Source organism: Emydura macquarii, unplaced genomic scaffold (genome assembly GCF_026122565.2).
Source record: "Emydura macquarii macquarii isolate MOO-44397 ecotype Brisbane River unplaced genomic scaffold, CSIRO-AGI_Emac_v2 contig_2417, whole genome shotgun sequence".
Lineage (NCBI taxonomy): Eukaryota > Metazoa > Chordata > Testudines > Chelidae > Emydura > Emydura macquarii.
The window spans coordinates 3,319,840-3,342,743 of NW_027132554.1; the positions used below are offsets into that span (position 1 = coordinate 3,319,840).

A 22,904-nucleotide genomic window follows, 5' to 3' on the forward strand; every position below is an offset into this window, starting at 1 on the left:
GACAGAAGCCTATTTTCCTTGCATGTGTTAGGCAGTATCTTCCCACACCTGCAGAGGAGCTCTGTGCAAGCTCGAAAGCTTCTCTCTCACCAACAGAAGTTGGGGCGGGAAATATTTTTCATTGGACCACCTTGTCTCCCAGGATCGAAGAGTTGGTTATCTCAGAAATGTTTATTGGCATGTTACAGAAGAGAAAATAATAAGCGGCTGATCTGAACACTTCCTCCAGCCCTCTATTGATTACACATTTGATTTAAATACCCCCCCCACCCACGCACCAAAACCGCAGCTCTAGGTGCACGAAAACCCTTCACAAAAACACTCCCTCCACCAGTATCACTGGCCCCGGCACAACCAGACCAACCTGAAGAACCAGCCAGGAATTCCCAGCAACAGAGAACCTTGCCTCAGCCCAGCCAGCCGCCGGCTCAGCCCTCGTGTGCAGTGGGTTTTACAGCTCCTCCAAAGGTGGCTGGATTCAGGTTTTCGGTTTAGGGAGAGGAACAAGTGCTAGAGACAAGCAGCCCTTGTGGATAGGACCCTGCTGGCAGCTCGACTGCCTGGACTAGCCATGACTATGGCAGCAGGACATGGGCCAGACAGGCGATGGGCAGGCAGCGTACTGGCTGGCTATGCCTGCCCAGTGGCCCCGGGAGTGAGTAAGGGTTTGAGGCACCCACAGAGGCCTAGAACAAGGAAAGGCCCTGCAGGGTGGAGGGGAGGAGTGCCCTGCCCAGCCTATGCCAGGTAAGCACCCGGCAGTGCTGAAAGACTGTGTCAGCAAAGAGCCGGTGCCTTGCGGAGGCAGGGGCAGGAGACAGAGCCACTGCCCAGAGACCTGGGCCAGACAAGGGCTCCATGGGGATCCCAAAGCCTGTGCCAGCTGAGAGGCTGTGTGAGCTCACCGGGCCCTAAGCCAGGTGAAGACTCTGAAGGAGTAATGGGCTGAGCAATGCCCCAGCTGAGAGCCAGGCAGGCAGAAGGGCCAAGTGAGCTTCCTGAGGCCCATGCACCAGATGGCTGATGGACCAAGCGAGCCCCAGGGTCTGGTACCCAGGAACCACCCTGCAGTTACTGGAACCCATTTTGCAAAGCAGAGACCCTGGGCCACCGCCTCTCCCCCGCACAGTTATTTTTACCCCCTTCCATTAGTCCCATTTTCTCCATCTTCATCGCCTCCATTGCTCATTTCAGCTCCTTTTACCACTGCCAGCTCCTGGCCTCCATTCCCTGATCCCCCTGGGCTTTGCTGGGTCTGTTCTCTGGGTGCTTTCCCCACAACGCCTCAGCTCCTGGCACCTGCCATCTCCCCCTCCCAGTTTTTATCCGCAGTCCCTGCATTCCTTCCCTGCACCCCAGTTCTCAGCCCTCAAGGTCTATTTTCCCGCTGGGGCCCAGTTTCACTGAGCCGATGGGGACACAGGAGTGTTCACCTGAACAGGGACAATCCCCACCACCCGCAATGTCTCAGCACAGGGTCTGTGTATGAATGGCCCTTTGTCTCTGGCAGATCCATGGGGCTTGGAAGGGCCACACACCCTGTGCCTGGTTCAAGGGCACACATTTACAGCAGTGCAAAGTGGGCGTGAGAAGCTCCCACACCAGAACAGGGGTGTTTTTACACTGGGCAGGGCCCCAGAGAATCAGGCCTGCCTCCCTTTCCTTTGTCTCTTTGGATAGCATGTTGCCTCCCACAGTCTGGCCTCAATGGGTAGGTCACACTGCAGTTAGACAGCGGGGCAGGCCCATGTCAGCTGACTCAGGCTTGGGCTAAGGGGCTATTTAATTGCCCCGACCCAGACATCTATACTGCCATTAAACAGCCCAAGCCAACTCGCACGGAGCAGCCTGGGTTTTTAGCAGCAGTGTAGACATATCCAATGATGGCAAGGTCCAGCTTCCCCCACTTTTTATCCAAGCTGGTGGGAAGTGGGGATTAAGGCCTAACCCTAACTTCTTCCAGAGGAACCTGCTCTTCTTACTGCTTACGCTGCACCTTTCAATCCCAAGTTCTTGCTGCAGAAACAGCTGGTGGCTGGGTCTGAGACGGGAAAACTCCAACTGCTATGTCAGCACCTCTCACGGTGTCCTTCATCATTAGACACCCAGATCCCACCTCACCCCACTGCCCAGCCCATACCCGCTCTGTCTCTTTCATTACTGGGAAATAGTGAGGCCAGAAACAGGCCATAGAAAATGCTATTTCTGCTACAGACACAAATACTGCAGGGTTTCTGGATAATGGGGTCCCACACTGGGAAGCGCCCTTTGTAGGCAGCTGCATTAAATACCTAGCAGGACTGGCCATGGTCAGAAGCGAATGAACTGGTGCAAGCTTCTCTGTACTGTGGAAGACATGAGTAAGGTTAGGTGGGATCCAGAGCCCAGCAGGCTTCTTGCGGAGTCTGCCATGAAGAAGCTCTTCTTCTCTAATGGAGGGCAGCCCCATGGCCAGCCTGAGCAGCAAAGCATTTGGGGAAAATGCCAATGTTGCCATTGCACCGGCCTTCAAGCCATTCCTCGTTCACTGGGAAAACAGAAAGGAACAGGGTAAGGACCTAGATATCCCTTGAATTGTCTAACTGGGATTAGGCAGGCCTTGCTAAGAGGGACGTTCACCCCTACGCAAAGGTCCAGTGCAGGCCCATGCACATATCATCCCCCATAAGGCCTACTGGCGTGACTGTCAGGAGTCCTTCTCTCCTCCAGCTGCCCCGTCCCCTCCCTGCAAACAGACCCAGCGAAGAATTGCAGGTGGAGCTAGCGCGCTACCTTCAGAGAGAATGTCCAATGTGTCTCCTTCGTTGAATTCCAGATCCTCTGGCCTTTGCGCCGTGTAACCGTGGTGTGCTACCATCCTGTAGAGAACGGGTCTGTCTGAACAGGAACCGGTGTCCTATGGGACAAGGCCATTGTGTAAATTGCACGGCAGAGCAGAGATTATACCCGAATCGAGTGAGGCAGTACAGCATCCCAGAGAGGCACATACCTGGCACCAGAGCATCAGCCTCCCATCTGTCACCTGCTGCCACATCTTCCCAAGCGCCTCTTCTCCCGAAATCACAGTTAACTCTTTGCTGCCTGAAAGGCTGTAGCTGAAATGATTTGTAAGAGAGAATGTACCAGGGCCAACCTGAGACATGCTCCTACTACTTGCACCTTCTTCTGGCTCCCTACACATGTAAGTCGCAGGAACGCAAGAGTCTCTCTATGCCGCAATTCTCAGGTCAGGTACACACACCCACACCAGCCGTGATCGAGCTCGCATGCTAACAGTAAACGTGTAGATGCAGTGCCACAAGCGGAGGGAGGGGCTAGCTGCTCTGAATATGTAGCTCGGGTCTCAGACAGGATTGCACGCACAGCGTTTAGGCTCGCTCGTTCTGCCGCTTGCACCGCCATTGCTGCGCTGCTTCTTTTCCCACACACTAGCTCGATGTCTGCTCAGACTGGAAATCACCCCTCTAGCTCCAGTGGACAAAACCTCAGTCTCCTTTCGACTTACACAAGACCTCTAAATTGGACACTCAAAGTGCAGCGGAGTTGAGCCGGCTGTGCCTTAAATGTTGAGCTGGCTGGGAGAAAATCATATCTCGGTCAGAGGTGTCTACACTAGCATTCCTCTTTAATAACATTCCCCACTCTGTCACTACCACTGTTGGGAGAGGGGACACTGCACTCTCTTGTGAAATGCTGCTATGGCTTCCTGCGCCCTGCAAGGAGAGCAGCATGGATGGCAGACACAGCCTTAACACCTAAATCCTTGGGCAAACACCCCTTTGGGGAATTGCAATGACTTTCCTGCAATGGCTAGAGGAAAGCCGCAGCTCGCCGGAAAGGAGAAACTCCGACTCAGCCTTTGGCACCAGCTGAGTGTAGCCAGAGTCCAACCCTAGTTGCACGCTGTGACACAGCCTACCTCAGCTTCCCAAGCTCTGCCTGCTGGCTGAACTTCTCCCTCAGCAGAGACCTGAGATCTGACAGAGACAGGCCCTGGCTCACTTTAACTGTGTAGCCACAGTGGGCTTGTAGTAGGATGGAGCCGTTCAGGCTGGAGGATGCTTTGTCCTGAGCCAATGGGACCTGCTGACAAACAGAGAGCAAGGAGAATCTGCTTTGGTGGCTTGATTAGAACGATTTCACCAGCAAATAGTGGAATACTAACAAATATACAATTCTTATATAGTGCTTCTCCTCCCGAGCTCTCACAGCACATCACAGGCTTTTAATGTGTTAATCCTCAACATCCCTGTGAGGCAGGGAAACGTCATTATCCCCATTTTACAGCTGGGAAGTTGAGGCACAGAGACATTCAGTGACTTACCGAGGTCAACACAGGAAGTCCATAGTGGGGCAGGGAATTGAACACAGATCTCCCACATCCTCGGTCAGAGCTCCGACCACTAGCCCATCCTTCTTCACCCAGAGTCAAGAGGGGGCCTGAACCCAAATGCCAAACTCAGTGCCACCAAACTCCATGTGGAATAGAATCTGAGCCAGGATCCAGATGCAAATTTCACATGTGGAGCCCACTTCTCTAATGGGCAACTCAAAACCCTGGATCCAAACACCTCCTTTTCCCCCCCAACATAAGTCTGGATCTGAGTCCTCTAACTCAGACACATCTCTGCTCAGTGCGGGAAGGGAGTGTGTTATCATGGGTTAATAAAAACAGGTCCACACCGTGATGCTGCCAGGTCCCATCATTTCCTGTGGAAATTTCAGCTGGCAATCCATGCAGCCTGGCACAGCATTGACTCCAAAATCACAGGCAGTCTAGTGGCTGTGCCAAATGAAGTGGGGCTACTGGTGACCCGACCAGCAGCTGCCTCTGACAAAGAAGGGTTTTGTGGGCACACGTCCCACATGAGGTAGGAAAAGGATACAGAGGTGACTTCACTGACCCCACAAATGCACGCTCTCTGTGGTAGAACACAGTGGTTGTTAACAGCACACAGCAACAGTCTGGGCCAGAAAAGGCAAAAGAAGAGGAGGAAGATCAAGGACTCAGGAGTAATAGACAAAAGTCCATCTGAGAGCCCCAAAGTTTTGGGGTAGCTGTGGAGTTTTGGTGGAACTGGGCTGAATCCACCTTTACCTTTACCTTTGAATCAGTGATTTTATAGCTTTAATGGTTTGTGACATTGGGGAACATCGTACCTTCAAGTCCGCTTGGAGATCAGCATCGTGTGCAGTGCTGTCTTCTCCCTCAGCAGGTCCTGCAGAGCAAAACGTTTCCAGACAAAGTCGTCATGACCATGCCTGGCCAGCTGGGTTGGGCCTCTTTGGTGGAGATGTGTTTGGACAGCTTTGGTGGGGTGCCACTGATCCACATCTGGAAGGACTCCAGGCAGATTGTGGAGCCACAGGTTTTATTGCCTCAGCTGTCCACTCCTCCCAAAGTCAGCCAGGCTCTTCCTCGCCTCTCAGGGAGTGACATACAGAACCCCGTCTGTACTCTTCATAAGTCATAAATGGCCACAGCTGCATCTATTGGGCACCTGCTCTGAATCACAAAGCGCCACTGCTGCCAACCAGGTCATTTCTGTTTGGACCCCTGTGTCTGTTCAGAGCAGAACAAGTGGGCCACAGCTGAGCAAACAGTGGGTGCAGTCATCAGTGACACAAGAGATCTACCCTGCCACCAGGGTGCTCTTGGGTTATACAGTCAGTCCTTGCAGGGGAGCCACACGCTGCAAGTCAGGAGCTAGCCCTGCTCGCATTGTATGTTCCCCAGAGCAATGGTGTTTTGGAGCACTGGGGCGATCCCACACAACTCTAGGTAGGATCCTTACCCCCACATGCCCCTTCAGTCCCAGAAAGCAGAATTTACCTGGCTGCTGCTGGCCGATTCCCTTCAAGTGGGGTCGGTTGGGGGGCACTTTAACAGGTGGCAGGGGGATCCCATTACCAACTTTCTGCAAGAGAACAAAATGAAACGGAAACGATCAGACACTCGAGGAGAGACGGCCGAGGCCAATGTCAAGCAGAATAGTTCAAAGGAACTGGGGCTTTGGGAAATCATCTCCCCTGTTCCCCTCTGGCCAGAAGGGGCAGGTGGCAGCTGGTTTGCTTCACTGGGTAGATTGCAGGGTATGACTTTAAGGAGAGGCCCTGGGAGGGCAGAACCTCAGGGATAGCTGATTCATTAACTCACTGTATGAAGGGGAGCGCTCAGGCTCCTGAGGCTTTCCCAGAGGGTGGCTACATGGGTCTATTTTATTTGCTGCACTGTTCGCGCTGTTCCCCTCTCTGGGATCCTGACCCCACACTGGGTCTGGGGATTGCCCCCTCCCCACCTGAACAAAAATGGAATCAGCCCCCCTGGGATTTCCATGGCTGAACCCTCTGACTGAAGGCTCATCTCCCCCCACTCAGCTACAGGGTGCACCAGGCCAAGTGCCTGTGCGCCAATGGTGTAAAGCGGGGGACGCTACCAAACTCAGCGGGGGGAGGAGGGAGGTGGTGTTACATGAAATGGAATCAGGCCTAACGAGCCAGTTTCTCATTTGCTAGAGGCCACTAGGAATCTCAGAACTGACGAGAGCTCGGAAATTCCCTAACACTGCAGTGGGAATGAGGGCTTGAGTCACAGCTTGTCTGCTGGGGTATCAGGTGGAGACAGCCTTCAGACAGGACAAGCCATTAGAGCAAGGCTGCGTTGGTTACGATACGGAGGGTCCGAACAGTCAGGAGGAGGGGGCAAAAGAAATGGATTTTTTCCAAAATGGAAGCTTAGACTTTGCATGAAACAGATCAGAGCTATGGCAAAAATTCACCTTTTGCTTGGATTTCCCATTGTCCCTGGTTGAAAGCCCTTGACCTACTCTTGGGGTGTGTCTGAAGAGAGAGCCCACTGCCTCGCTTTGTCCTGGCTGTATTTTCTCTCCCTTCCCCATCCCGTAGTTACAAGATTGTCATCTTACCCACTTATCAGCCTTTGGGGCATGAACAGGCTCCAGGTAAGAGGTCGGTATACGCAGTTTCTGGGGAGAAACAAAGCAGAACAGAAAACAAGGTGAGATCTGTCTGCACTGAGCAAATACAGCCTCTTCTACCCAATGCAGGAGATTCTCTTCTCTGCCCTTGTCAATCCCACCTTGCCCCACTTAGTCATTCGAAACCTCGTGGCAGAGATCATTTCCTGGCATGCTGCTTTGACCATGTGGCTCCTCCCTAGACATCTCTGCTGGCTCAGCCTTCTCCATCATGACAAACACAAACTACTTGTCATCACTGTCAAGGCCCTTCACAGCCTATCCCCACCTACCTATCATCTCTCATGTGCTATCAGGGGGTTGAATCCCACCTCTGAGCTGCCCGTGATGCCAGCCTTCTTCACCCAGTTGTTCACTTTTAAAGAAGCACTTTGTGCTTCCTGCCATGCTGCCCCTCACGCAGAGGAGGTGCTCCCCGTCCATGCTCACTAAGCTACCTTTTTGCCTCCCTTCAGTTTCCTCTTTAGAACCCTCCCTTGCTGTGATGCCTACAAAAAACTGGACAATGGTTAGGCTGCTGATGTGCCAAGACCACTGCCCGTCTTACCTCACTGGTCTGTCTGTTGTGCTCCCCGTCTGTCTGTTGTACCCACCCATTTTCTCCTGCCTTATATTAGATGGGAAGCCCTTTGGGGCAGGCATGGTCTCTTTATTCTGAGTCAGTCCAGGTCATAGCACAAAATCCTGCTGCTGTGTGGAGCCACAGCAGCACGTCTCTCTCCCTTATGAGGATGCTGGTTTGCATGCAGCAGTCGCAGGCCGGCCACTGAATGACCTCTCGTCACATTCTCTGCACTGTGCTCTGCAGAAGGGGAGGCTGTCGCTGGTGCGAACTGTGCACCCGCTAGGGATTCCCACCGGACGTTTCTAGTTACATAATCCCCATGCAGGGTCCACGTGTGTTGGAAGGAAAAAGGATCAGAAAAATCTCAGGGCTGCAGTTTGCTAGCCAATGGAATTAGGGAGGTGATGGGGAAAAGTTAATGGGATCTGAACCGCCCTTAAAGGCTGCTGCTCTTAGTGGCCAGTCAATGGAAGTGAACTGACAGTTTCAGAGAAGGTGCCATCACATCCCACCCTCCTGGCTGCTCCAGCTCCTGACAGCTACCAACGGAACAGCCTATTAAAGCCTCACACGCCCCAGCTGGCAGGGAGACTCTACTTCCCATGCTGTGCTACAGGCAGGAGCGCGAGCCTGCCCGTTCCACATACCTGTCCGTCATAGATGGCTGTGGCCCAGCCGTCTGCCCCTTTCCTTAGTACAAAGAGGATAGTGCTGTCCTTCACTGCCATCTCTTCAGAGTCCTCAGGGTAATAGTGAGCCAGGACTCGATAGTAGCCTGAGTCGCGGTCTCTGGAGAGAAAGAAAAGGACAGTTTTACTAAGCACCCTTGGGGGTGGACACCACTGGGTTTAATGGGATTCCCTTCTCGTTGTCCCTTTGGTCACCCTTCTCAGAGACATTCAGGTTAGGAATGGGCACTGCCTCCATGTGCCTTTCCACGCTGGCTCTTCAGTCAAGGCTCTTTAAAACACAGCGACGGACCGGTCACACATTCCCTGCTCCTCAGATGCCAATGCACCCGGAACAATGCAATGCCACTTGTCTCTGGGGTGGAGTCCCCGCTGCATTTTGCTAGAGGACCCGTCTTTTTACTGGGGTCTGAGGAAAGCCAGGCCTTTTTACTCTGTCCATCTAGGTACTTACATGCCTCCCTCCCCAGAGTATCCAAGCAGCTCCAAAATATCAGTGACGGTCTCCTCCCCACACCCTTGTGCATGAGGGGAGTATCATTACACCCATTTTACAGGTGAGGACAGACAGCAGTAGCCATGGGCTGTGCCTCCATGGTGCAGTTACCATGTCTGTGGTCTGATGGGTGATAATCCACTGACATTTGAAGAACACCATCACAGGATGATGGGACGGACTGGTGCTTACCGAGGTCCATCTTTGCCTTCCAGCCACTTCTGAGAATTCCCACAGTTTATTGCAAAGCCCTGAAGCCATATCACTGTGCAAACTAGTAGCGTATAGCACTGAGTCATCCAGTCAGCACAGTTTTAACTGTCAGCATCACTTTCTAGTGTGTGAACACTAGAGCTGGATGGCAATTTCCTGATGCAGCATTCTTCCCCCAGAAAATCCCATTTCATCAAAATAAAAACTTTCCAGCAGAATGTGTTGATTTTGACAAAATTCTCTTTCAAAAGAATTTTGCTTAAAAATGTTTCAAATAAGGTCAACATGATCAGAAAGGAATATTTTGATTTTTCATTTTGAAATGGCTTTTCATTTAGAAAGGTATTTGAGTTTATAGTCTATTATAAATTGTAAAATATTGTAAAATAAAAGGTTGGAATCAGAATGAAACATTTCAATTTTATTTAAATGGAACTTTCTGACTGAGCCGAAACAAAACATTTTTGAAGATTTTGTTTCACAGGAAATTTAGATTTGGACTGAAAACCATTTTGAAATGTCGGTGTTTCCTGCTGAATGGAAAGGTCGAGTTTCGACTAGCTCCAGGAATCACCTTGTAGTTTTTCCCAAATGCAAACAATGGCGTATTGGCGGCACAAACCTGGTGAGGTCAATGGAACTGCACCTCCTTAGACCAGGGCTGAATTTGGTCCCAGGTACAGATCTGCAACAAGATCTGGCAGATCAGGTGAGTGGCCCTCCATATGAACAAAGTAATTAATCATTACTCTGCCAAAGAAAGGCACCCTGCAGCTGCGTCAAAACTACCGGACTATGAGTTTCATTAGCCATCCCAGCAAAGTGATGCTGAAAGTCACATTCAACAGGTTGAAGCCACAAGCGGAGAATATCATCACTGAAGATCAGGCTGGCTTTCGTGCTGGAAGAAGTACCATAGAACAGATTTCCAATCTTCGTGTTCTATGTGAAAAGTATTTACAACACCAGCAGGACATCTACCACGTCTCTGTTGACTTCAAGAAGGCATTTGCTAGAGTATGGCACGAAGCTCTCTAGGCAACCATGAAGCAGTGCAATACTGGTCGTAAGCTTATTTTTACCAATAAACAACTGTATGCCAAGGCCAACAGTTCTCATTAATTAACAGTTCTCATGAGTGGCACAATAGGAGAGTGCTTTTACACCACTGTTGGAGTCCAGCAAGGCTGCCTTCTTTCGACCACACTGTTTAACATCTACTTGGAACGCATAATGACTGATCACATATGCACACTCAGTACTGGAGGGCGAACAATCTCAAATCTTCGGTTCGCTGATGACATTGATGGCCTAGCAGGTAGCGAAGAGGAACTTGCTAACCTTACGAAACAATTGGATGAAACCTCTGCATTCATTTCCATGCCGTACTTTGCAGAGAAAACCATTTGATGACAAACAAATGTGGCGGGATCAGCTCATGCATCACTGTCAGTGGACAGGAGTTGGAGACAGTGAAACAGTTCAAGTATCTGGGGGCAATCATCACTGACGAGGGATCAAAGGCAGAAATTCTGGCAAGAACTGCACAAACAACAGCAACACTGGCAGATGTAAAGTCAATTTGGAGGAATAAGAACATCTCCTTGAAGTCCAAACTGAAACTGCTGCACGCACTGGTCATCTCCATTATTTTAGATGCATGCGAGACATGGACCCTTACAGCAGAACTTGAATGGAAAATACAGGCAGTGGAGATGAGATATTTCTGTAAAACCTTGGGCATATCCTACCTCGACCATGTCACTAATGAAGAGATTCGTATCATTATCACCCAACGTGTTGGGTCACATGAAGATCTCCTGATGACTGTGAAGATGTGCAAGCTGAAGTGGTAAAGCCATTTAACAAGATCATATGGCCTATCCAAGATCATCCTCTAAGGGACAGTACAGGGGAAGAGAAGAAGAGGTAGGCAGAAGAAGAGATGGACTGACGACATAAACGAGCGGACAGGAATGGACTTCGCGGAAACTCAGGCACTCACACACAATTGTCAGGAGTGGAGACAGGAGTGGACAGGAATGGACTGACAATTGGTTCATCAGTGATGGTGCCCCAATGACCAGTGCGATTCTGGGAGTGATAGCAGTAACAGCACTGCTGATAGGAGGCATCTGGAAGCCTTGTGTCCTGGGGGCTACAGCCAGGAGACTGGGTGTCCGTAGTTGTAGGTTTTAATATTGGCTCAGCCACTGACTCACTATGTGGCCTTGAACAGGTCACTCAACCTCTCTGCCTCTGTTTCCCAACCCATGACATGGTATTTATCTACCTCACAGGGTGGCTGTGAGGTTTAATCAATGTCTGCAAAGGGCTTTGAGATCCTTGCATGAAAGGTGCTAGAGAAGTGCCAGGTGTTATTATGGCTATCACTGCAATGGCTATGACAGTCACACAAGCCTTTCACACATGTAGCGTTTTCTCCACAATGATGGGTCCATGGGATTGGGATGCTAGAGTGTCTTCAAACCAAAACATTTGGGGACAAGACAAGATGCCATGAATAGAACTAGTGACAGAAGAGCAAAGCCAGCTGGGGTGGTCACTTACCGCACAGTATTGACGCTGGGTTCGTAAAAGCCCTGTCTCTGTGGAGAAACAACAGCATCTATGTCAGAGAACCAAAGATCACAAGCCAGAAAGGACTATTGTTATCCTCTAGTCCAGTGGTCCCCAAACTGCGTGGCGTGGAGGAACGTTGGGGGGGGGGGGTGCGTGGCCCGCACGGAGGGCAGGAAGGGAGCGCCGCCCAGCCCTGCTCTGCCCTCAGATCCAGCCCCAGCTGCAGCTCCACTCTGTCATCCCTCCTCCCCCCACCTGCTGTGCCCACTCCACCTCCAGCCCAGCTCTGCCCACCTCATTCCCTCTCTGCCCCCAGGCCAGCTCCACCTCTAGCCCCAGTTCTCTCCCATCCCCCACCTGCCCTCCCCCACTCCTCCCATCAGCCCAAGCTCTGCTGCTGAGCCAATTGTGCAGTAATGGGGGAGGGGTAGACAGATGGTGGGGGGCACAACAGGAAACGTTTGGGCACCACTGATCTAGTCTGACCTTGTGTATAACGCAGGCCACAGAACTTCCCCCAAATGATCTGTAATAGCTTGTAGCCAGGCAGCGATGCAGAGGGAGTTTCAGCCTCTGACATTTTCCCTCCTATTCCCCTGCCTGTGCTTGTCATGCAATCATCCAGGGATAGTCGACGGGGACAGAGACACGCCAACAGGGACAGTCACCAAGGCCACTCCATGCTGCGGAGCAACGCTGGCAGCCCCCTCTTCTGTGTCTGCCCCATCTGGTGCAGACCAAACTCCTCCCACTCTCCCACTCCCAACGTTGACATGACAGTGCAACCCACGGCCATGGAGGCACCAGGCTCACGGTGATAGGTCTGTCGCAGCGCTTGGCAAGTGAGTTAAACTTACAGAGACTCTGCTGCAGTGGCTTTAATTCAGTGAAAGGAATGCTCCTTTCAGGGGGAGAGACTCGTGTGCCTCATCTGAGCCTGCTCTGGCCAACGACAAAGCACTGCTGAGGGGGCCTGAAGGGTGGAGGGGTATCTGCTGTGATATGGCCTTTGAGGTAGGAATTGCTAGGTAGAGCGAGATGTGTGAGACTCAGAGCCGCAGGGAAACCTCTCAGCTACACTAAAACGTTGTGGAGGCCAGCAACAGGTTCTCATCCCGATGGACTCCTCGGCTGGGGACCCCACGCGGAGCTGCATGGCAGCGATGCCATTACATGAGCTTGGCATGCATAAATCAAGTTACCATCAGTTGTGGCGTTGTCTCACTCACCTGTGGCCTGAGAGGCTCAAACCCGATGTACTCATCATTGGGAATGACGGAGGAGATCACCTGCCAGAAGACAGATCAGATCAGACTCTAGACCACATGAAGGAAGAGCTGGACCCTGTTAAAACTGCCTATGGGAACCAGCCATTCACCCTGGTTTCCCCATGAACTCCCCAGCACCATAATGAAAAGTCACAGAACACACTGGAGAGTGCAGAGCAGAGTCCAGGCACTAACCCAAGCTACTCCAGAGGGTGCTTTTCTAGTTCTTGCCACGCTGGGTTCTCCACGTGTCTGAGAGTGAATCTGAGAGCACAACCATTCACTTGCTCTGCACACAAGAGGTTCCTGGCCTGAGAACTTACATAAAGGGTGAAGAGTCACAGAAATGAGAAGAGAAATCTTCTGATGACTTGCTAATATTCTCCTAAGGCATTAACCAATTAACAAAAAAGTCATCCCACAACAAGTGGGAATCTGCTACAGCTCCGAGTGTCAACCACTGTGGGAGTGGGTTAGGTGAACCCCCGTGTCTTGAAAGAGTCTTTTTTCAGCATAATGACAAATCAAAGGATTTCCAAAGTATTTGATGAGTGCTTTCAGAGGATTACAATCAGCAAAGACACAATGATATCAGCACATAGAGCACTGCTCTATTTATGGAGGGCTAGATCGTGCCCCTCACTGTGCACAGGTGCCAGGGGGGAAGGAAAGAGCCCCTTTGCTTGTTGCTCATATAGCAGGTAGCAATGTAGGAGGAAAGCAGTTCCCCTTTACACACAGGTGCGCAGGAGTGAGCGGGCAGGGGTGGGGAGTAGGCATCTCCCTGCAACATGCTGGCCAGTGCTGCAGAGCCAGGTCAAAGGAGGTAGTAAGCTGTGCCAGGGAAAAGGCTAGTGCAGCTCACTTTTCCCCCAAGAAGGGAGGGGGAAGCAGGGGCTGAATTGTGACTGAGGGCTTGTTTTCACTACAGTGCTACAGCATAACTCAAGTGTTGCCCCAGCCCAACTCTCACCCACACACCCTAATCTCCAGCGTGAGTTAAGGCAAATGGTTCTTTAAGTTTGAGTTCGTTGACCTGTCGGTGGGTGGGTTGAAACTGGAGTGCTACTGATGCTAGGGCTGGTAATGAAGTGGGGACACAGCAACTCGAATTACAACAACCCATTGACTGCTAATCCAGTCACTCCGCTAACCAGCAGGGTATATCTACACTAGGAAGACTATAATGGCATAGCTACAACAGCATAGCCCCCGAGTGTAAACACAGCCTGCGCTGACAGAAGAGATTCCTCTGTCAGTATAGGAGCCTTACCTCCGCAAACACAGTTAGTGATGTCAACAGAAGACCTCTTCCTTCGACATAGCTGTGTCTACACTGGGGGTTTTGTTGGCACAGCTGCATCAATCAGGGGTGTGCTTTTTTCATACCTCTGACTGACGGAGTCATTCAGCATAGACCAGGCTGTGCTGCTAATACATTCACCCTGTGCAACTTGAGTGTTGTTTTGTAGTGTGATCACTCTCACTCGGAAGAGGCTGGTCTGCACTACAGAATTTTGTCCACAAAATAGTGGTGGTGCACACACTGAAATGCTCCTCCCACCCATGTAACTCCCCTGCTATGCTGACATAATAAAACCACCTCAAGGAGAGGCTTAGGGCTCATGTCGGTGTAGTTAAGGCGATGCAGTGTCAGTGTAGATGCAGCGTCAGTGTAGATGCAGTGCAGTGTAGATGCAGTGTCAGTGTAGATGCAGCGTTCCTTACATCCGCTGTTGGCTGTCATTCAGCGGAGCCCTGAAATTGAAAAGGAAGCCCCCTGCTTCCCTGGAGAGCTGAGTGGCTGGGAGCTGGGGTGAGAAGCCCAGGTGGCTAGACCCTGCTTCCAGCTGGGAGCAGGCGAGAAGCCTGGGCTCTTCTCTGCCTGCTCCCTGCCAGGAGCTGGAGCAGCCTTGTCAATTTCACGGCTGAGCCTTGAAATTGACAAGGCTGCTGGGCTCCTGGCTGGAAGGGGTGGTGGGGAAGGGAACAAAAAGCCAGGGCAGCTAGATCCTGCTCCCTGCCCGCGAGAAGCCACTGGCACCTTCCTCCGGCTCCCGCCAGAAACGGGGAGGGAGGAAGCCCTGGGCAACTTCCCTCAGTTACCTTCGGGCAAGGAGAAGGGGGGGGAAGGGGCAGACCACTGGGAGCTTGTGGGGCAGCTGGGCCCTGGTGGGGAGCTGCCAGCAGAGCTGAGAGACCCGACACTCAGTTCCCCATGCTGCCTGTCTTAGGCTGGTGGAAGTGCTGGTGAGGACGCACACCAGACCCAAGGGGGAAGTGTGGACATCAGCCACCACAGGAATTAATGCACGGGCTGTAAATCGACCTAACATAGGTCAACTTCTCTTGGTAGTGTAGACAAGGCCTAGGCCAAGTGGAGTAATTGCACACACTAAATCAAGCTAAATGTTGCAGTGAAGACAAGACCTTAGTTACTATTTAGCCCCTGCTCTGCCTTTTACTAAGGGCAGATGGCAAGATTCCAATCTACCCATATTCCCTACAGCATCCTTCCACTCACAAACTGTCCTGCAACTTCAGTCCCATCAGTTTCCCTATCTGTAAAATGGAGAGGGGTAGAGAACTAATGTTTGTAAAGCACTTTGTGACATACTACATAAGGGCAAGATATTTATTTAGTATTTCATCTGAAGAGAAGTTTCTCCTGGATATAAAATACCCAACCAGTAAGGAGCACTTTCCTTATGGAAACAATGCTTCCAACAGATCCCTAACTATTCCTCTCTGCTTGTGACAGTCACCTTGCTCCAGGCTAAAGGACAGATGGTAGGAAACCACACAGAGCCAGAAAAATGACACAGGAAAACCTGAAGGACTGGTTCCTAACGACGGAGCCATTGCACTTATTGGCTAAAGAATCTCAGGTGGTATTTCCCAGGCACTGTGGCTGGCAGAGGGCCCTGGCAGTAATGCTCTCAGGAGCAACCAGTAACCATTGCTGACCTTAGTCATCAGGGCACCATGCCAATATTCCTACACCAGGATTGACCTTTGTGTGACCGCATTGGCCTTACCTTGGGTTTACCCAGGAAATCTTTTGAATCCAGCTGCTCAACTTCCTCTTTTCGTGGTCTGAAAAATTCCCTCAGGGGAACATGTATGGGCTCCAGGAAGAGATGATCCTACAGTGAGTGGGGAATGGGCGGGAAGATCAAGCCAAGGACACCAGACATCATTAACCACTGAACAGAGAAAAATAAATATTGCTTCCCCCATAGGGTGAGGTCAACCTGGGGAATGCAGTATGGCACAAATTATGTACTTAGACTTGAAAAGGTGTGACCTGGACTTGACTAATGCGTAGAAGCTACATTCATCGCACCCATAGTTCACACTTCTGGGCATAAGCCGATTTCTGGAGCTACCAGGGAGGGGTGAAAGAAGAGCATGAAATAAGATTTGTTAAATATATTTCTAATCTTCTAAGTTGATCTTCCTCAATTTTATTGTTCTCTGTAAACAGTAAGTAGGGCCAGCACTCAGATTCCAATACAAGCAAATAAAATTTTACAAAGCACAAAGAATGGGATGAAAATAATACTGAAAATAGCATAATGCCATTTTGTGAATCAATGGTGCAGCCTTCTCTGCAATATTAGGTTTACTTCTGGTCACTCTAACTCATACAGACCATGACAGAAATGAAGGTTCAGGAATAGGTGTGAAAAGTCATTAGCAGAATGGAGAAAGTTTTGTACAAGGAGAAATTGAAAAGACTGGGACTGTTTCCTTTAGAGAGCAGATGAGTCAAATGAGACACGACAGAGGTATACAAAATAATGAACAGTCTAGAGAAGGTAAATCAGGAGCTCCTATTCACTGTCTTTGATAATACAAGAGCAAGGTATGAAATCAAAAGGCAACACAGTTAAAACAGATACATACTGTAAAGCACGAAAGGATTCTTTCCCCAAGAATCAAGCCACACAGACAACACTGAAGGGAGAGATTTATTCACGATACCGGGAAGTCTGCTAAATCAGCTTCAGCTTTCTGATGTTACAGTGATAAATTATATACCCTTTCTTATCGATTACCTAATACAGTTTAAATTCTTTATCTATTCATTTACAAATACAGACATTGTCCCATCTACAGAGAACAACCGTGATAATGGTCGTTAAATACATACAGAGACACTTTTAATCACTCCACTTACATCCAGACTGCTAAGGTTACACTTGGTGGAGGGGGGTAGGGTGGAGGGAGAAGGGGGGGGGGGAATCTTTACAGATAGGTGGCAGACAGACAGAAACACAAAAAGCAAATGTGGTGTTCTTATCGAAATTAGAATCACAAGAGGACATCTGGCTTCCCTGATCATCGGATGTTTGCATGGGCCATTGTCCTTGAGGATTAGCCATTTACATAAGTTTTAATGTACAACTTGTTAGCTGAAAAGTCTCAAGTCTTACAATACAAATAAAGTGCTTAACTGGTGAATTAACCAGTAATTAACCTCTGGGGCTCATTGTCATAAGATATCACTAAAGTAAGATATCACTTAGTAAGAATCAAAAAAGGATTAACCATTTTTAAGGACAGCATGAAGGTCCAAAGTTGCATTAGACAGGGTTTTTCTAACCATTTTATAAGGGAGCTCACCATCGTGCTTTAGATCACAAGCAAATCCCTAACTGGCAGCAACTAGGAAGAAACTTTCCCTATGGCCAGATTATTCCATAACTGTCCACTATGGTATTTCTTGCCCCTTCCTCTGAAGCATTTGGTAGTGATGGAGACAGGATACTTGGTTAGATGACAATTGCTCTGATTTCTATGCTTCTCAGGGAAAGGCACCTTAGAAATGTCTGAAGTACTGTAGTGAGGTGAATAGGCAGGTTGGTAGACAGAAAAGCTGGAACGTTCCAATCTTGGCATGCTCATAGCCCAGTTGAAGACTTTTTAACTTGGGTTCAAGTTTAAATGTATCCCCAGGACTTAAATCCATGACATTTAACCCTGTGTAGTTAGTCTCACCTGCACCTGCTCAAGGGCAACACTCAGGCTTGTGGTTCTTCCTTCAGGCCTCTGTCTGATCGCCTCCTCCAGCGTTATTCTAGCTTCCTGCCACTGCCCAAGTCGGCACTGCACTGCTGCAGTGTTGTACAGAACCTAAGACAAGCAACAGGGCAATGAGGAAGAGTTCTCAAAGGAGGATCATCTCTGACAACATATGAGGCACTATAGTCTAGTCCAGTGGTTCCCAACCCATGGCCCCAGGGCCAAAAGTGGCCCGCAGGGTCTCTCAAAGTGGCCCGCAGCTCCCCTCCCACTGACTGCAGAAGGGAGCCGCTGCCTCAGGACCCAGGCAGAGCGTGTTGCCACTGGGCTGCAGGACCAGGGCAGGCTCCTTGCGGTACCCAAGGGGATGGGAGATCTGCGCTGCCATCCACTGGCTCCAGCAGGGAGCAAAGCAAAGGGCTCTGCCTGGGTCTCCAGGAGCTGGAGTTCCAGCTGGAGCCAGAGGCTGCAGATGGGAGCCACCCTGGTGGAGCGCACGGGGCTAAAGGACGCTTGCGGTTTCCCTGCTGTAGGGGGATGGGAGATCAGCGTGGAGGCAGACTCCTTGCTGAGCTCCTTCCGTCTGGCTGGCTGCAGTGAGGGGGGGAAAGGGGGCTGCTGGCAGAGCAGCCAGGACCTACCATGCTTGAGGAGAGGGGCAGGACTCTAAAAATCAGGGCCTTCCAGTTTGGCCTGCACTTAGCAGGGCACCACTGTGACTCAGCTGCCAGGCCATGTGCTTCAGTGTGTAGCGACAGTCACTCATCGACACTAGTGCTTTGACTGCGAGTGTGCGACATACTGTGAGTAATTTGTAGGTGTAAAATAGTGAATGTCAAAATGAGCACAGTAGCATCAAAATGTTTCCTTTAAATATGTAGTGATTTGTAGTCCTTCATGGTGTTATACACATCAATACATTTTTTATGAATTAATAGACTCATGGCCCTTCAGGGTTGTAAAAATGATATTTGTGGCCCTCAAGCCAAAAAGGTTGGGAACCCCTGGTTTAGTCCCTCTTTAGGCACCAGTGGGAGGGAGCTTAGGAGATGTCTGTGTGGCAGATGCTGGAGCGGTGAACTTGTGTGGGGAAGATAAGCACATAACCTGAGATGGGTCATGGTCTACTGGTCCACATGGTCTATAGGACTAGGAGCTAGGAGAGATGGGTCCTAATTCCTCATTGTTATTGACCCAGGGATAATAATACTTACCTAGCTCACAGAGGTGTTGTGGGGATTAATTAAGGCTTATGGGCCAATGGACTTCAGTGATAAAACTCTCATTAACTTGTGTGGGACCTGGGTTTAGCCCTTATGTTTGGAAAGTTCTTGGAGAGATTCAGATGAAAGCAGATTAGAGCATTTATCACAAATGATAACTGATCACCATCACCACTGCAGGGGACATGTACATGTGTGCTAATGGTGAAGTTCTACAATGGGATTTTGTTTTCGGATTTTGCAAAAGGTGACACCTCTTCAGAGGACATTATAGGGTCAGCACAGTGCGAACACACACCTTGCTATCTTCCAAAGAATGCTGTGTGAATAAATGTCTGTGCTTGCCAGTGTGTGCAGCAATCATTCCCCCAGCCACCCTTCAGACATGCCTGGGGACCTGCACCTTCAAAAGGCATACCCATTGTTTTCAAAGGCATGACAACAGAGGGGAAGGAAGTGCAGGGAGAGATCCATAAAGTCACACTACTGCCGTATAGAAGCTTTAGTGAATTGTATTTCTCAAGGCACCGAAGATGTTTAAAACCAGGTTTGAGGAATGCCAAGGACACTGAGTACAACCTCCCTGCATCAGATATAAGCAGCACATGGATGAACAAAGTTGCCTGACAGGTTCTGGGACATGCCTGACTGAAGAAACACAATGTCTCCTTTCACATTTAAGGGAGTCTAAGTATTAAACTGTCCCATTTCTCTACCTGATTTTCAGTGCATCCAAACAGACTCAGGACACAGGAAACAAAGTAATGTAAGGAGACTAGCTAAAATGTGCCCCTGTAGAACACCTGCATCTCTGTTCAAAAGGTTTTCACTTCTCAAAACCCCTTTGTCACAGACACTGGTCTGTGACCTCTGTCCCTTAATTCCCAAGAGAGGTGTAAACAGGAATTCACTGTACGTATGTGTGTGTGCACACAGCTGGGGGAAGTCACACCAACCCATCACATCTGACATATGGGACAGAAGCCCCATTATACAAATTATATACACTGAGTAAAGAACATACACAGATATTAAGATTATTTCCAGTGTTGTGTGTAAGTTGTCTTTCTTTTATATAGTGCAGCAGTAATTTCTGTTGTGCTTGCACTGTGAGTTTAAAAGGATGTGTCCAATAAAACTACCAATTGCAGACCAGGTCTTGTTCCCTATTACATGGGATTTGCTCACCGTTTGCATTCTTCGGGCCATGTCAGGCCCATGGGATGCATGAAGTGGGAATTTTCTGTCCTATTTTTGGAATCCTACGTGTGCCTCAGTTGCCTTCTGTACATTGCATTGCTACCCAGTGGGTGCAAAAAGGGTAACATTGCTAGTCCTGGAACAGTGCAGGAGATACGAGGTATGTGTGTCACTTCGCTCTCCAGGTGTAATGACGGGTCATTAAAGAAGTGGTTGAAATCAATCCAGGTCAACAATGGAGCTGAAGAGACAATGAAACCCTCCCCCTCCTGCCCCGCCCCAATGACTGAACAGTTGACATCCGCACAGGCAGGACACATGAACTCAGCTGGAGAACAAAGGTGAAAAGATGTCAGGTGGCTGGAATAAGGGCTACCCTTTGGAGGGACTCAACAGCTCTCACCTGGAATGAAGGCAAAGAGCCAGAGCCAGAAATGGAGTTGGTAACAGCTTTCATTGCATTGGCGTGGCCAGAATAGACTATGGCTTAACTTTTATTTTCCTGTGCCAACCTCAAAACTTTCAGATTCTGCAGCCAGGTGACTAATAAATCGTTACCTTGTTTTGAAAAGGCTGTCCGTGTCGCTGCAAATACTCACTGAAGGGATACAGCATCAGCCTCCCACAGAGGTCTGGCTTGGCTGGATTTGCTGAACACAGCCATGGAAAGAGACAGGGACCACTGGTACCTGAAGGCCCAGTTTCGGAGTCTGGGAGGCCACAGCCTGCCCTATGGAACAGTGTGGTTCCTGGGGGCCTGGCACACTGAAGGGGTCACTCTCAAGGGACTGGGTACAGGTTGGGGCATACACCAGACCCTGTGAATCCGTGACAGAGTGGGGCTGTGATAAGCAGCAGATAATGTGACATTTCTGTTGTGGTTTTTGCTCATACTTCCATTCTCAAAGTTTCTGCACAACGCAGGCATTGGCCTCAAGGGATCTCTCCATGGACTGTGTGACACTGAGCCAGCAAGGGTTAAGCAACCAGCTGAACTGAAAGCAACCTTTAAGGACATATTAGAAGAGCAATGATATGGTAAACAGGGCCATCCATTATAGATAGTTAGCAAAGTCACGTTAAATAGACTAGAGTTCAGGAAATGTAGGCCTGTGTTGTTAGAGGATTTAGAATAGATATTAACTGTTTTTGTTTGTGTTTACATATATCATGTTAGAAGTTAACAATGTAACCAGATTAGCTTGTGGATGCTAATTGCCTTTCATGTCTCAATTACATTATATTATGCATGCAGATGGTTCAGTTAACCTTAAGATCAAAGATGTGAGATACTGCAAGAAATAATATTACTTACATTGTCTTCAGCTTCAATTGTCTATGCCATAATGGAATACCTTGATAGTTTGAATGGCTAATTGCCTTATGTTAATTAATAATACTAGTGTACCTGTGTATACATAGGAAATAGAAGTTTAGCTTCAAAGCAACAAAATACACTGCCTATTCATCTGGGAAGGCCCCTGCTGGGATGTCTGCTTTCAAGATGCTATCAGCCTCCTAGAGAACTATAAAGGAAGCCTCAGGCCTGATCCTTACTATCTCAGATCTGCTTAAACTTTGTCAGGGAAAGTTTTAAATCACAATACTGAGGTCTCCAGGTCTACTCTGGATTACCCTGCAGATTCTCATGGAAGAATGTGTGAACACACTCTGCACATGGACTGCTGATTGGACTATAACCTATGGAACTGATTCTAGAAGGACTTTTACAAATCATCAGCCTCACCATCTCTGCTATGAAACTGACCTGAGAACTTTATTAATATCTGTATGTATAATGATCTTTTAATCACAGTAACTCTCTTTCTTTTCTTTTTTAAATAAATCTTAGATTTAGTTTATAAGGATTGGCTATAAGCATGTAGTTGGATAAGATCTGAGATATTCATTGACCTGGGGGGTAATGTGCCTGATCTTTTGGGATTGGTAGAACTTTATATATGGTGAATAAGGTTTTAAATAACCCTCATTATATAGACTTGGCTGCCTGAGCCAAATGCTGGATTGCTTACAGGGACCTTGATAACCAGTAAGGTAAGGTATTACAGAAGCTGTTTGGTTACTGGCTTCGTGAAATCTAATGATAGAATAAACCACCAGTTTTGGAGATTGTTTGCCCTATTCTCTGCAATTTGCCCTGGTTGAGCATTCTCAGAATAGCCCCTCCAGCGACCATGCTCACAGACTGTTATCTGGCCAAAGATGGCATCTTTAGCTCATTGCAACACTGATAAGGATTCTACAGGGATGAAATTTAAGGAAAAACCCACATCTTTCAGGAACCACTCTCTACTCTTTAACTGGATTAACTGCAACTCAACAACCTAAGCAGCACTAGAGAGAGGAAGTTGGGTGGTCTCATCTCTGTGCACATAGCCTGTACACATTTCTTTTCAGCTACTCACTCTCTCAGTATAAAAATACTGTTTGAATTTTGGAATTAGGCCACTTTCCCCAGGATAATGGGTAAGACTCAATGCATTGCAAGTTGGACTGGCAGCACATTGCTATGCTCACATAGCTCTGGATATCAGGGTTTTACTGTGAAACACAAAAGTCATGATGGACACAACTTGGAAAGCATCTGGTGGTTGGCTTTCTATTGCCAATAACCTAAGAC

General features: G+C 49.1%; 1 protein-coding gene across 1 annotated transcript in view; it reads right to left on the reverse strand.

Annotated features, from left to right (window-relative positions):
- Window positions 1-1,172: 1,172 nt before the first annotated feature.
- Window positions 1,173-22,904, reverse strand: part of NOXA1 (NADPH oxidase activator 1) — a 35,221-nt gene continuing 13,489 nt past the window's right edge. The window contains exons 4-15 of the mRNA XM_067561434.1: window positions 17,817-17,951; window positions 15,851-15,958; window positions 12,774-12,833; window positions 11,533-11,570; window positions 8,211-8,352; window positions 6,927-6,986; window positions 5,834-5,918; window positions 5,161-5,219; window positions 3,920-4,086; window positions 2,990-3,095; window positions 2,773-2,896; window positions 1,173-2,527 (exon numbers count right to left, since the gene is read on the reverse strand). Of these exons, the coding sequence (XP_067417535.1) occupies window positions 2,430-2,527; window positions 2,773-2,896; window positions 2,990-3,095; window positions 3,920-4,086; window positions 5,161-5,219; window positions 5,834-5,918; window positions 6,927-6,986; window positions 8,211-8,352; window positions 11,533-11,570; window positions 12,774-12,833; window positions 15,851-15,958; window positions 17,817-17,951 (1,182 nt within the window). The 3' untranslated portion in view covers window positions 1,173-2,429. The remainder of the gene's footprint in view (window positions 2,528-2,772; window positions 2,897-2,989; window positions 3,096-3,919; window positions 4,087-5,160; window positions 5,220-5,833; window positions 5,919-6,926; window positions 6,987-8,210; window positions 8,353-11,532; window positions 11,571-12,773; window positions 12,834-15,850; window positions 15,959-17,816; window positions 17,952-22,904) is intronic.